Source organism: Octopus sinensis, linkage group LG14 (genome assembly GCF_006345805.1).
Source record: "Octopus sinensis linkage group LG14, ASM634580v1, whole genome shotgun sequence".
NCBI classification, from domain to species: domain Eukaryota; kingdom Metazoa; phylum Mollusca; class Cephalopoda; order Octopoda; family Octopodidae; genus Octopus; species Octopus sinensis.
Genome location: NC_043010.1, coordinates 28,361,403 through 28,375,862, shown reverse-complemented (window position 1 = coordinate 28,375,862; position 14,460 = coordinate 28,361,403). Strand labels below are relative to the sequence as shown.

The following is a 14,460-nucleotide window of genomic DNA, read 5'->3' as shown; positions in this document are numbered from 1 at the left end:
TTGGACTACATAGACAAACCACTAGGAAAAAGCCAATAATATCTGAAAGAAATCGGCTCAAACGCCTTAATTTCACAAAAAGCCATGCTCAATGGACTACCAAAGATTGGTGCAGGGTCCTTTGGAGTGATGAGTCATGCTTCTGTATATTTGGATCAGATGGTAAACCATACGTCAGACGTTGCCCAACTGAGGAATTCCATCCGAAATGCATGCAAAAGACGACGCAAGCGGGGTGGGGGGATGTGATGATGTGGGCGGCATTTAGTAACCTTGGTGTTGGCTCTCTAGTTAAAGTTGATGGAAAGCTAAATAGTGTAGGTTATATGAATCTACTAAAGGATAATGTTGTGCCATATTTGACTCACAAAATGCCCCCGGGGGCTATTTATCAGCAGGACAATACAAATCCCAAAAGGTTATGGAATTTTTTGATCACCATAATACTGACATAATCGAATGGCCTCCCCAGAGCCCGGACTTGAATCCGATCAAGAACTTGTGGAATTATGTTTCCAAAAAAGTCCATGTTAAAAAACCATCTAATCTAAAACAATTATTCAATTATATCAATGGAATATGGCAAAACATTCCCATAGAATTTGAAAGCTTTTCCTAGTAACGTTGGAGTCAACCTTTCTGGTAAAATACAGGGTTCTATCCCCGCCCATATTATGTATGATATGCAGTTTCCTTAGTTCTGAGTCACCTAGCTGACACACTGCAGCTATCCCCTGCTCTGAATTTTCCAGCACCACCAGCCAGGCCTTTTTCACCCTTGTTAGAATTTCTGCCTTATTCCTTTCTGAGGGCACAAAGACCATGCTCAGCTTCAAACCAAATTTGGCAGCTAGCTCTCCCAGAACCCCCAGGTGGTGCTTACCTAACAACTCTGCAACCCACTTTCATATGAACCCTCCATTCATCAGTGATCACTGATCCCACTCATCCAAGCATAGTAGCCGAATCAGTTCAGAGTTTTGATAGAGCAGAGCCCCTATCTCAGGGCCAGATTCACCCTTCAGCACGGCATCCAACTCAGCCACGTTAATGTAGTTGTAATCATCTGCGTTTTGGAGCCAGGCTGCATGCTCCACTTCAACACCTCTGATTTCTAGGACAATGCCTATCGCAATGCTGCTAGCATTGCATCATATGGTCTCATTCTCCAATCTGGGCACAGACCAGCTTTCTCTTACTGGGTCCTCTGCTCTTACCCTTTCCATGATCTCCTGCATCATCACCTCATCTCTTAACATAGCTGTATGCTGTTTAAAGCCACCCTGCAATTGGATAGGGACCCACTGGTCTCCCATACATCGAAAATAGTTCTCATCTGTTGACACTGATGCCCAGTTCTGGAATCTCATTTCCTCTCCGAAACACCAAATATCTGTTTTGTTTCTTTGAAACTTGAGCTCCAGTGCAGCTTCTCCAACCATTGGCTCAGGTGGTTTCATGGTCAGTCTGAATTTCTTTAGCTGACCTATGACCTCTGTGGTAGACACTACAGTCTCATCAACCACGATGTCGTCTATCTAGGAATTGGTGGCCTTTTCTACTTTGTCCATCTTTCCCAGGATAGATTTGAATACAGTTGCCATGATCTTTGGTGCAGAATTCAGCCCAAATCCCAGCCTAATCAACAGTATGTCTGGCCCTTATATCTCACCAGCTGATACTTCCACAATTTCTTGCTGACATGGAACTGCAGATATGCCGACTTCAAGTTGGCAATTGTTGCAGCCCTCGTCATCTGTCTTCATTCTCGCAACATCCCTCCACAGACATTAGTCACTTCACAGCTCGTGTGGCACGATACGTAGCCATTCAGTTCCCAAAAGTCCAGTACTAGTCTGACCTTCCATTAGTGGCAGCATTCTGCTCTTCACTTTCTTCCACAGGATAGCGATTTCCTCCTTGATCCATCTCTCTACATCTCCTTCAAAATCACTCCTGGCATCTCCATTCAAGGTATGCTGATAACAGCTTAGCCTGTTCCTCAGCGTCGGAAGCTCTCTTTTCCAGTGCCACTCAACTATCCACCACTGACAGTTAAACACCACCTGAAAATCTTTATCGTGAATGGTGTAAGCAGTACAATCCACCCCGGAGCTCTGCCCACTCTCTTGTTGCAGATTCACAGCACATGATGCCCCTGTGCCACCAAATGAAACCATGGCTCCGTTAACACTGACACCCCCTAGACAGTGGATCGTGTCCATGTCCGTCACTACATAAATTCTATCTACCACATGGTCGATCACAATTACACTCAGCCTTAGTGATGTGCCCCGTACCGCCATCTGGACTTCGCTGCTACCCTTACATCTAATTTCGCTGCTGTCAACTGCCCTAACACTACTCGTCCCTTTCCACTTTTTTGTCACTCTTGGGGTTAGGAGAGATGTTGTTCAGCCTGTATCTACGAGGGCTTTGAGTGCCTTTCTTCCAACCAGGACTTCAATTAAAGGCAGCAACAGCACAAAAGCCTCTCCTTGCTCACAGGGGAAGTTTGAGAGGCAGCAACTTCCCCATGGATTTTTCCCTGGCTGCAGTTTTGAGCAATATGCCCTGCCTACTTGCACCAATAGCAAATGGGTTCAGGTTTCATCTCTGTGCAGTCCCTTGCCATGTGCAGCCCCTGGTACTTGAAACACTGGCCCATAAATGGTCGCTGCCGCTCCACAGCAGCTTTTCTCTTCTCATTCTTCGCCGATTGTCCCATGATGCTGTGGACTTCCGTAGCTGCCATTGCCACTGCATCCTGCCCGGTGTTTTGCGTTGATACATGGACCTGGGCGATGAGTTCACTCATTGCCATTTTCTCACTGCCCGGCAGTTGTTGCAAATGCACTGATATATCATCAAGGAAACCATTTATGGATGCCAACTGTGCTGCCTTTTCTAGTCCCTCTCCAGTAAAACCAGATAGCATGGCCAATCTCCAAATCTCTGCTGCATACACGTCCACCTGTTCTCTTCTCCACCAGACCTTTCCCAGCTTAGTGAAGCTTCTTTTAGGTGATGCTCAATCTTCTCTGCATCACGTTGGTCTGTTTCATCCATTTCGAGGTACAGCGCCAATGAGTTTAACCTCCAGATCCAGAGCCGTGAGACCTGCTACATCTTCAATTCTTCGCATCCCGGCCACCACCTTGATCTTATGGACCTAGGCAATAACATCTCTTGGATCTTTTCGGTTTGAACGGCAGTTTTTAAAAATAAATTCCACGTAACTAAACACTTTTAAACTTCGTATACTGGTAGAATGTGTTTATAAAACATCTTTTTCTCTTGGCTTTATTCAGAAAATTCTATAGTTTGCAAGATATTTTTTTTTTTTTTCAATTTCTGCAATTTCAACCAATCAATGACGTCTATTTGAGGTGAAAAACATTCTGTGCTGTATGAATATGTCCCTCGTTTAAGAAACAGATTGGGTTTATTTACATTCTGAAGAAAAAAGATATCCTTCCCCCCACCCCTAACCCTAACTAACCCTAACCCTAAAATAGATTGAAATGCAATAGATCGATACTAGGGTCATAATTATGGGTGACAATTTCATATGACACCGCTAGAAAAAACTGCCGTTCAAACCGAAAAGATCCCATCTCTCTCACCACAGAAAGGTCTGATGACATCACTACCAATCCTTATATTTTTCTCACATCTCATGTAAGAGGACAACAACAACAACAACAAAAGAAAAAATATATGTATACGAGTGCTGAAATAGCTTGTAAAATGAGGAACAAAGTGCAATTCTCCTACTTCTCAGTGTCAGCTGTCCAACTCGGTTAAATCCAAAATTCCCTTTCTAGCTCGCACGCTTGCATGTGTCTTTCCGCTCCCATTGCCCAAGGCCAAAGAAACCCATATCAATCCTACTTCTGCCCACTTGACCTCACTCACTGTTCCTCTTTGGTAGGGTCCCTCAGTCATTAACATCATGGACCCTTTTCTCCTGGTTCATCTCATCGCCACAATTTAAATAATATTGTCACTATGGGTGGTCACACTCTGTGTCATGTTGAATCTCCCCCGAGAACTACGTTAAGGGTACACGTGTCTGTGGAATGCTCAGCCACATGCACATTAATTTCACGAGCAGGCTGGTCTGTTGACTGGATCAATTGGACCTCTTGTCATCATAACTGACAGAGTACTGTAGTAATTGACCAAAACTATTGTGGTTTGCTCGTGGCATCTGACAGGTTATCCCACAATTGGGGTTTCGAATCCACTACGATATAAACAAAGTAATATAACAAAATACATTTTAAGTTACTAACTGACAGTAGATGACTTGTGAATAGTTTATCTTTGATGGCTTACACATATGTGAAGAAAAGAAAACATTTATTCAATTTCTTAAGCAAATTCTTAGGTACAGACGTGACTGTGTGGTAAGAAGCTTGCTTTCCAACCACATGGCTTGGCACCTTGGGCAAGTGTCTTCTAATATAGCCCCAGACCGACCAAAACCGTGTGAGTGGATTTGGTTGACGGAAACGGAAAGAAACGCCAGTGCGTGGGTGTTTGTGTGCGCACGCACGTCTGTGTTTGACCCCCACCACCGCTTGATAATCGGTGTTGGTGTGTCTACGTCCCTTGTAACTCAGCGGTTCAGCAAAAGAAACCGACAGGATAAATGCCAGGCTTAAAAAAAAAACGAAGTCCTGGGTGTCGATTAGTTCAACTAAAATTCCTTTACGACTGTACCCCAGCATGGCCGCAGCCAAATGACTGAAACAAGTAAAAGAATAAAGACAGACAATAGAACAAAAAAATGTAGATTATTGACAATACATAACATAAAGATTTAAAAAACATATTTCCTTGGCACGTTCGCAACTGTATATATGTATAGCGGAGTGATACACACTGTGCGTATTCGCTTTATTCACAGTTCATACTGTTTACTAAATACGCTTAACAAAATAGTACTAATAATGAGGATGTATTCATATATACGTATGCGTACACATACACATAGACACAAACATATAACAGTAGTATTACATACAAAACAGTGTTTCCTGGATCCTTAGCTAATAATCAAAAACTTATTCTTTTATTTGTTTCAGTCATTTGACTGCGGCCATGCTGGAGCACCACCTTTAGTCGAGCAAATCAACCCCAGGACTTATCGGTCTCTTTTGCCGAACCGCTAAGTTACGGGGACGTAAACACACCAGCATCGGTTGTCAAGCGATATTGGGTGGGGGGACAAATACAGACACACAAACATAAACACACACACACATATACATAATATATGACAGGTTTCTTTCAGTTTCCGTCTACCAAATCCACTCCCAAGGCTCTGGTCGGCTTGAGGCTATAGTAGAAGACACTTGCCCAAGGTGCCACACAGTGCGACTAAACCTGGAACCAAGCTTTTTTACTACACAGCCACTCCTGCGCCTTAGTCAAGATTTTTCTGTAAGCTCCTTTCCAGCATTCTCAGCAGTCACAATTGGAAATTTATGAAGGTCAACTGCCCGATTTGGATTGTTTCACCGAATATCTTGAGTTAAATTCAGTTCAACAGAGACAAATGCATTCGCTTTCTGTTGTTCTCTGACCTACATCCATCATGTATACATGTATCGAACATGTATAAATACAGAACACTGATCAGAATTCTTACTCTTTCATGTGGCACTGCCGAATGTGCATGCTCTCTCTTTCACCTGGTACTTTGCTGAAGGAACATACCCCCACCCCACATCACTCTTGTCCAACACTTCGACGAATAAACATGTCTATATGTTCATAATTTACATTATTTACATTTGACGGATATTTGTCCTCATCTTGTTTGCTGTTAACACAACGTTTCGGCTGATATACCCTCCAGTCTTCATCGGGAGTCTTAGGGAAATTTGGAACCTGGGCTCTCGTTCCTAAGGTATTCTTCGATATTGTTGTTGTTGTTGTTGCTATTATTATTATTATTATTATTATTATTATTATTATCATTATCATTATTATTATTATTATTATATTATTATTATTATTATTATTATTATTATTATCATTATCATTATTATTATTATTATTATTATTATATGCCGTGGGCATATGGCGTAGTGGTTAAGAGCGCGGGCTACTAACCCAAATGATTCCGAGTTCAATAACAACAACAACAACAACAACAACATCAAAAAATACCTGAGGAATGAGAACCCAGGTTCGAAATTTCCCCAAGACACCTGATGAAGGCTGGAGGGTATATCAGGCGAAACGTTGTGTCAACAACAAACAAGATGAGGACAAATATCCGTCAAACGTAAATAGTGTACATAATTCCTCATCTCTTAAATATAGAAATGTAATATCTCTATGTTTTTAGCATATCTGTCTCTCTTTTCCACTGAACACTGTCAGAGGTACATGGCTGCTCTTCTTACCATTAACGTCTGCTCACTACTGTAAAACAGCTGACTGCTACAACCTCTGTATACTCTCCCTAATGACAAATTGACGGATAAATGAAATCTGTAAGAAATAACTTTTTTCCCTTCTGTTTGGTGCATATCACACTGTCCCACGAATTTTATATAACCTACAGTAGCAAAAGTGTTTTACACTGTCATTGCATGAGATGTTTTCGTTTTGACTCATCTATGCTCAAATACCCGAATATGAGCTCCACAAACCCTTTTTGTTCCAGCGGTCACATGACCCCATGATTAAACAAACCTGTTGTTTGTATTGGTCGGTTTCCAGCTGTTCAATCGTGTTGACGCAACAGTTTATTTTTCCTTACACGGGAAATTAATCTATAAGAGCATCAGTTTTTGACTGGGATCTTTACCTTTTGACCGACAGATTTAAAAAATAATTTTTTCTAACTTAACACTTTCAAACTTCGTATACTTGTAGAATGTGTCACACAAAACATCTTTTATTCTTGGCGTTGTTGAGAAAATTCTGTATTTTGGAAGTTATTTTTTGTTAAAGTTGTCGTATTTCGGTAATTTCAACCAATCAATGACACATCTTAGAGGCGAACTGGCAGTATCAGTGGGGTCAATATTAGAATTAGAATTCAGACGGTGAGGGAGGGGAAGAATAGTGCTGGAGGTAAAGGGGAAGCTGAGTGAACAACATTAACTCTGGTGGTGGGATTCGGATGGGGTGCAGGAGGTGATGCATGTAGGCTAGCTGTAACGGGAGTGGTGGGGTGAATAAAGGGAGGTGGGGGAAGGTTAGCGATGGGGGTAGAGAGGGGAGCTGGATGAAGAGCGTTAATATTGGCGGTGGGGTTCGGCTGGGGTGGGGGAGGACAAGCTAAAGGTCAGTGTTAAGTAAAAGCTAACAAATTACAGATGGGAACCCTCTAGAAAGTCTTGGGGTGAAGAAAAAAAAAGTGGGACAGGCATACTTGAACTTACGTCATTTTGAGTTACGTCAGTTTTCGACTTCACGTATTTTTTTAAAGCAATTAAAACGTAAGAAAATAAACCTTGACTTCCGTCGATAAACTCTGCTTTCTTTTTGTGTTTTTTTTTTTTACATCTGTCTCAACGAATATATTTAAAAACCTAAATATTTTTAAAAAACCCCACCTAAAATCAAATAAAATACTTGAGAAAATATGTACAGATGTGAGCCGTGAGATAATTCTTGTTGTTACTGATTTGGTGTTTTGGTACTACGTTGTTCCTCGAGTTAAGTCGTATGTCATAGGACTGATTTCCGAAGCTGAAGTATGCTTATACTTTATTATCCAAGATTGCCGTTAGCAAATCAAAAAACATCGTTTGATGAAGAACTCTTCTCTTTCTTCCGTTTACCGTTCTCACGTGTGACGTGAGTTGTTAACGCTCAAATTATTCTTTTCAAAGTTGGGAAATTCCCAAAAGAAAATGGTTGCCTTTGCAAGGCCATTTTAACAGTCTTTATTTTCGAGTATATCTTTATACTTTCGTCAATTTATATTACTCACAAGCACACAACGACAACATAAATATTACTTTTCAGCCAGAAAATACTGGAAAAAAGAGTCTGTCGAAACTTGAGAATTTATTTTGGTAACTATGTATGTATGCATTTATAAGTGAATCTGTGTATTTCTTTGTGTGCTCGTATAGCTTATCCCTTTTACTTTTTTGCTGGTATTTCCCCCAGACCACAAAGTGAAAGAACAGCTGCCAATCTTCATTTCACAGAAACGATCACCCATATGTTAATGTATCTGAAACTGGTGCCAGGTAAATTATTTTAAATTGAAAAGAGTTTCTTTCAAGTTCCATGCTCGGAGCGATATTTACTTTTAACTAAACTCCATGTCCCTTCTATTGTGTTTGTATTCAATGTTGCTCCGTTGAGATCTCCGAAATGAAAACTGGTTTGTCGTGTAAAAGTTAATACTTGTTTTCTTTTTTACTATGTTGTCCGCCATTATACGTACATATAACGAAAGATTTCCCGTTTTTATTTTAAATCATTATCGATTGTGCATTGATTGTTATTGAAATTCATTTACAAATTTGACTGACAGGAAAACTGAAGTGAAAGCATAAGTTATACTCTAAGATTGCACTATAGCCCTCCTGATAAGATAATGTTTAAAAAGGTTTACTGACGAGTGTTTAAAATATACAAGGATAATCTTTTGTTTTACGTACATTTATCTGTGGGACTAATAATGATTTCAAGTTTTGGCACAAGGCCAGCAATTTCGGGGTAGGTAGGCAAGTCGATTACATCAACTCCAGAGATCGACTAGTACTTATTTTATTGACCCCAAAAAGATGAAAGGCAAGGTCGACCTCGGCGGAATTCGAACTCAGAATATAACGACGGACGAAATGCAGCGAAGTATTTTTGCTCGGCGTGCTAACGATTTTGCCATCTCGCCACCAATAATGAAATCAAACAGTCCGGTATGTCGATTTAGTGGAACGAATATTTAAATATTTAAAAGTCAACTTATTAAATAATCAGTTTAATAACCCGATTATATTTAATATCTATCTATCAAAAGGTATAATTTTTTTTAATGACAGCTCTTTTATTTTAACTTTAATGACGATGTTGCTAAAGGTCATTTGGAAAAGACTAGAGATAAAAGAGATAATAACCATACTGCTACACTTTTATAAACACCTTATAAATTGGTTGTCCAAAACATCTTTATCACGAAGAATTACCAGAAAAATAAACCAGTCCCAAAACAATAACAATAATAATGATACTGCAATTGGAAACATTCCTAAGAAGTTATGAAAATAAATTCGAAAATATTTAACCAAAGACAATATTAAATTAATTTCCATTTAATTTCCATTTAATAAGTTACTTTTCAGGAAGCATTTACAGATTCGTTTCCCTTACTTAGGATACCCAAGTCTATTTTTATATTTCCCCGGATCGTTTTAATTCCATTATTAGTCCTGCATTATTAGTCTATATATAAACGGCAAAATGTGTGTGTGTGTGTGCGCGTGCGTGTGTCCTTTATACACATCCACAATTTTTCAGTTAGAGGGCTCGCACTTTCTATGGTCATTCAAAACCGTCCAAGGGTGGTCGTGCATATCGTTACATTTCCCTAGTCACCCAGCAAAGCCATTAAAAATTCGACAGAAGTGACTTTTTGGTGAATTTTCTATATAAAAACCCGATCAAAATGCCCGAAACTTGATACGCCAATTGAATGCCAGCTAGCTGTATGTGATTGGTCGGAGATTTGGACAGTACTCGCGTGTATGTGCACATGCACGCAGCTGTATATTCATGCACTAGCACTATGACCCGGCGTTGCCAGGTCATAGTGCTAGTAAGTACTTGAAATGCAAGATTTCCTGCAAGTTTTACCCCTTTTAAAAATAGGAACTTTGTGAAAATTTTCAAATTTGATATATTGATGTAATTTTTCTCAGTGAATCTGATGTTATTCACTTGTTAAAGAAAATTTTTAAGAAAAGGCTTTTGAAGTTTGTAAATTTTTACCCAATGAGAAAACAAGATTTGGAAGCTGGTATTTTGTGTGTGATGACAACATTGCAACAACAAATCATTCAACGAGTTTTAATAAGTTTTAATTAATAAAGTCATGTGAAATGTTGGAACAGGCATGTAATGCGAAAAATACCAGAACATTAAATTTCGAAAAAAATATACGGTAGTTTAGTTCAGGTAACAATCGGACTGATGGAAAAAGCAAAACCAAATCTCCTCCTAAAGAACACCCTAACGTCATAAAATGAAGGACCAGATTATGATAATCCTAGGTCACTCTAAAACTGGGCTATTCAACATTAAATGCTCATTTTGATCATAAATTTGCCTGATCAACCGCATCCTCCTCAGTTTTCAATATCTCCATCATATACAAAATGGAAAGCAGGCTGACTACACAACAGCCTGGCTTTTTACTATGGAGACAGGCTTTCGATTGGCTAAAATTAGCCTAAATTTGCAGACATTAAAAGCTATTTTTAAATTATCAAATTAAGGCAAAAATTACTTTCATTTCTATAATTAGCATGCAAAGCTACATAGATATACCAAATTAGAAATCAACTGGAATGAATTTGAAGGAGAATTAAAAATTGAAAGACCAACAGAAAAAGTCCTAAAAATGTTTCATGGCATATGCAGTTTTACTATTGTCCGTCTGATGCTGAGGAACTCTTCATCCAAAAAATAAAGTAAAGTTTCATTTGATACATAATATTGTACAAAATCTACCAATGCTCACCAGGGATCCTAAAATGAACAACATTCTGAAAACACATAAATTCATCAAATGTAAAAAGACAACCAAAATTGCTGAAAAGACTCTTGACAAATGCAAAGCTTTATCATGAAATCAAGGGTTAAAAAATGTGGATATCCATACTGTGGAACATGCCCCAACGAACTGAAGGCTCAGAATTCCAACTCAAACAGGGAGAGAGGTTCACAATTAAGACCAACTTCACTTGTGCATCTGATAATTTAATTTATGTTACAACTTGTTCAGGTTGTGGACATAGCTACATAGGACAGACAAGTATGTTACTTAGATGGAGAACCACACTACATAAGGAACAGATCCATTTCCCAAAGTATAAACAGATACCTTTGAGTGAACACATAGAAAGATGTGCGGGGAATCTCCAACCAAATTTCAGTTTTCCCCATCTACCAGTGCAAAGAAACAATTTCTGTACAAGAACATTTAAATAAAGAAAATTCATTTATCAAAAAATACAGAACATACTTAAATATGAACACATAACAAACATGGTTTCAGTATATCTTTTAATTCATGATCACATACCCATCACTGTACATATTTCATCTCACTACTTTTTTGTCTGCTTCCCAAAGCATCAAGTACAGAATTAACACAGGTTATAGGAACATAAACCTTCTTCCACAAAAAGATAGCTTAAACTGTGCTCTAAATGGAGGTGTAGTCAAATCCTATTTTATGAACTAAACCATGTTCTAAAATAAGTCGAAAGGTAAGCTGCTATAAATCGGCATGAACTTTCTGGACAACCAAATATTTTATTGCCCACAGGGGCTAAACATAGAGGGGACAAACAAGGACAAAGGGATTAAGTCGATTACATTGACCCCAGTGCATAACTAATACTTATTTAATCGACCCTGAAAGGATGAAAGGCAACGTAGACCTCAGCAGATTTTGAACTCAGAACGTAATGGCAGACAAAATACCGCTAAGTATTTCGCCCATCATGCTAACAGTTCTGCCAGCTCGCCGCCTTCTCTAACAATTATACTTTAGAGTTATCCTAAAAGATTGAGGTTTCTTTTAAATATTGCATCAACATTTTGTTGAATATAATTGTCATTATCTCAGCTTTCAACCTCATCATCATTGTATTAACGTCCACTTTTCCATGCTTGCATGGGTTAGATAGGTTTTTTTGAGCTAGCTTCTCTGGCTGGATACTCTTTCTGTTGTCAACCCTCACCTGTGTAATATATCCACAGAAGACTGGAAATCAACACCACTTGTACAACAGTGGTGCTCATTTGCAATCATCACATAATGTCAGGACACGGGCACACACGAGGCTTCTCTTCAGTTATTGTCTAACCAATCCCCTCACAAAGCTTTAAGTCTTGTGAGAGGATTTGTTAGGGTGACCTATGAAGAGGGTACTTGTTGGTTGCTTTTCTTCAGTTCAAATCCAGTAAAGCCCAAGATTACAGATGTTTCTCATGTAACCATCTTTCCATTTTTTTTTTTTTACCAAATCGTATCTATGACTACAAAGTGTATCCATGACTTTTTTCTTAGGTCAGTAGAGCAGTGTGTCTCAAATTGAGTGGTAGTCTCCCACTACCTCCTGGGAGGGGGGGGGGTGATTGAAAGTTTTGGATACTAGTTACAAAGAGGACAACTTTTATAAGAGTACTGGAGACAAAAGTAGAATTTAAACGACATTGTCAAAATTTGTGGTATGTCCATGTAGTAAAGGCAGCCACTTCAGGCAGCATTAGGTAAGCTCCTCACTTATGTACATATCTATACAGAAGCTTGCATAAGTTTTTAATATTGCTAGGTCAAAGCAAGAAAGCATTGAAAAAGTTTTCTTAAGAGAAAGGAAGTAGGGGTCACAATAGCCAAAAATTTTGAGAAGCATTGCAATGTTGGTATGAAGGAGATTTAGCTGTTCTTTCTAGCAAGCTAACTGACCACAGATTCATCATACTGTTAGTTTATTGATAACATAACCTATCATTGGTCATCATCATTTAATGTCTTTGTTCCCTGCTGGCATAGGTTAGACAGGATCTAATAATTCCAAGGACTGCATCGAGCACCAATGTCTGCTTTATTGGTAAAGATGAATTCTTTTTTTTTTTTGTTAATGTGTGTTAATTTCTGTTTCTTTGTAGGGATAAATCAAATGAAGCAGAAAAAAGAACTTCTACAGAGTTCAGTCAGGCATACAAAACAAACAATATAGTATGTTATGTCTGTGGCTGTAACTGCTCTCTCATTGGTTCACGTGGACATGAAGCAGTCTGTCTAAGAGACTGGTTGAAGGAGCATCCTGGTAATGAAGATTACGCCCCTATCCAGCCAGAAAATTACCCTGATCCTTTTAATGCAACAGATAAAAACATATTTCGCTACAACAGTAAAGCTGCAGAGAGTGCAAATGACCTCTTCACTTATGCACCTAGTGCAGTAGTACAAAGTAAGGAAGATGTAAAAAGCAGAAATTTTCCAGAAGAATTTGAAAGAGAAGTGATTCCTCCAAAAAAATTTATACGCTTTGAAGAACAAGATGAAGCACAAAAGAAAAGACTTACTTCAAAATTCGAAGCCAAATCTTGCCCCAAGAAGGCTACTGATAAACCAGCCAAAGTATTGAAACATGATGACTTAGTTGAAACCTTAGAGGCTAAAGCCTGTCATATCCCTAAGATACCAGGCCCTGGTAGAATTCCTAAGGGACATGAATATGCCTATACTTTAGATGAAGTTAATTCCAAAAATGAGCTTATTTTGCAGCCTTGCTTTTTGGCAACTGAAGAACTGAAAAAAATGGGACTGCCTAGCTATGCTGGTTCAGCTTCCCGTAAAAATCTTGTCATAACCCCCAAAATTGCAACACTTTAATTCTGGAGACTTGTTTCAAGAGAGATAACAATAAAGTAAATGAATCAATTGGTTTTGTATTAACTTTGCATTTTTTGTAGAACATAAAAATCAGAGTTGGTGTTCGAAAGCCGGTGAGATTCATGGAGGAAATGCTAGGAATCAAGAGACTAGCAGAAGGTTCTGTGTGAAATGGTTCATGTTAGATACAAGAACAGAAATTTTGTTGGAGATATCTGATTGGAAGCTAGCTCTTTACTTTGGAAACTGGTTGAAGAATGGAAACTTTATCATCCAGTTATATCTGGAAATTGATCTGAAGAAACAATTTTGTGGTAATTGTTGTGCAGAAGTTATCTGAGACTGTAGAAATCAGCAGAGATACAGAATGTGTGCTGATCGAATTGTCTTAACTAAGTTTAACTAAGGGGAAAATGTAGACTGTCAAATTACTTTTGTCGTGATAGGGTAAAGTGTATATTTGTAATAAATGACATTGAAACTGTTAGAAACAAACTCAAAACTTCTTCAGTCTTAGAAAAGTATGTATTTGATAGATGTAGGCATAACTGTATGGTCTAAAGGTTTGCTTCCCAAACACACGGTTAACAAGTCTTGTTTCCTGCTGGCATGGGCACAATGACCCAAAGGACTGCATTGTGCTCCACTGTCTACAATAACATGGTTTCTACAGCTGAATGCCCTTCCTAATACCAACTATTTTACACTTTACAGGTACTTTCTGCATGCCACCAACACTAGTGAGGTTGCCATATGACTTGCAAGGCTTGAGAGACAGAAGATGAGGGGTTAAAGTAAGAGAAAAGGGGCCAGATCAGAATAGGCTTCCTGCTATAGAGGGGCCACAT

The 14,460-nt window shown here is 38.9% G+C and overlaps 1 protein-coding gene across 1 annotated transcript; it reads left to right on the top strand.

The window, feature by feature from the left end:
* The first annotated feature begins 7,726 nt into the window (after nucleotides 1-7,726).
* Nucleotides 7,727-13,675, top strand: LOC118766048. Its single transcript, XM_036509202.1, has 3 exons — nucleotides 7,727-7,827; nucleotides 8,166-8,228; nucleotides 12,883-13,675. Exons 1-3 carry the CDS (start codon nucleotides 7,727-7,729, stop codon nucleotides 13,610-13,612), a joined length of 894 nt encoding a protein of 297 aa, XP_036365095.1. The 3' UTR covers nucleotides 13,613-13,675.
* Nucleotides 13,676-14,460: the final 785 nt, after the last annotated feature.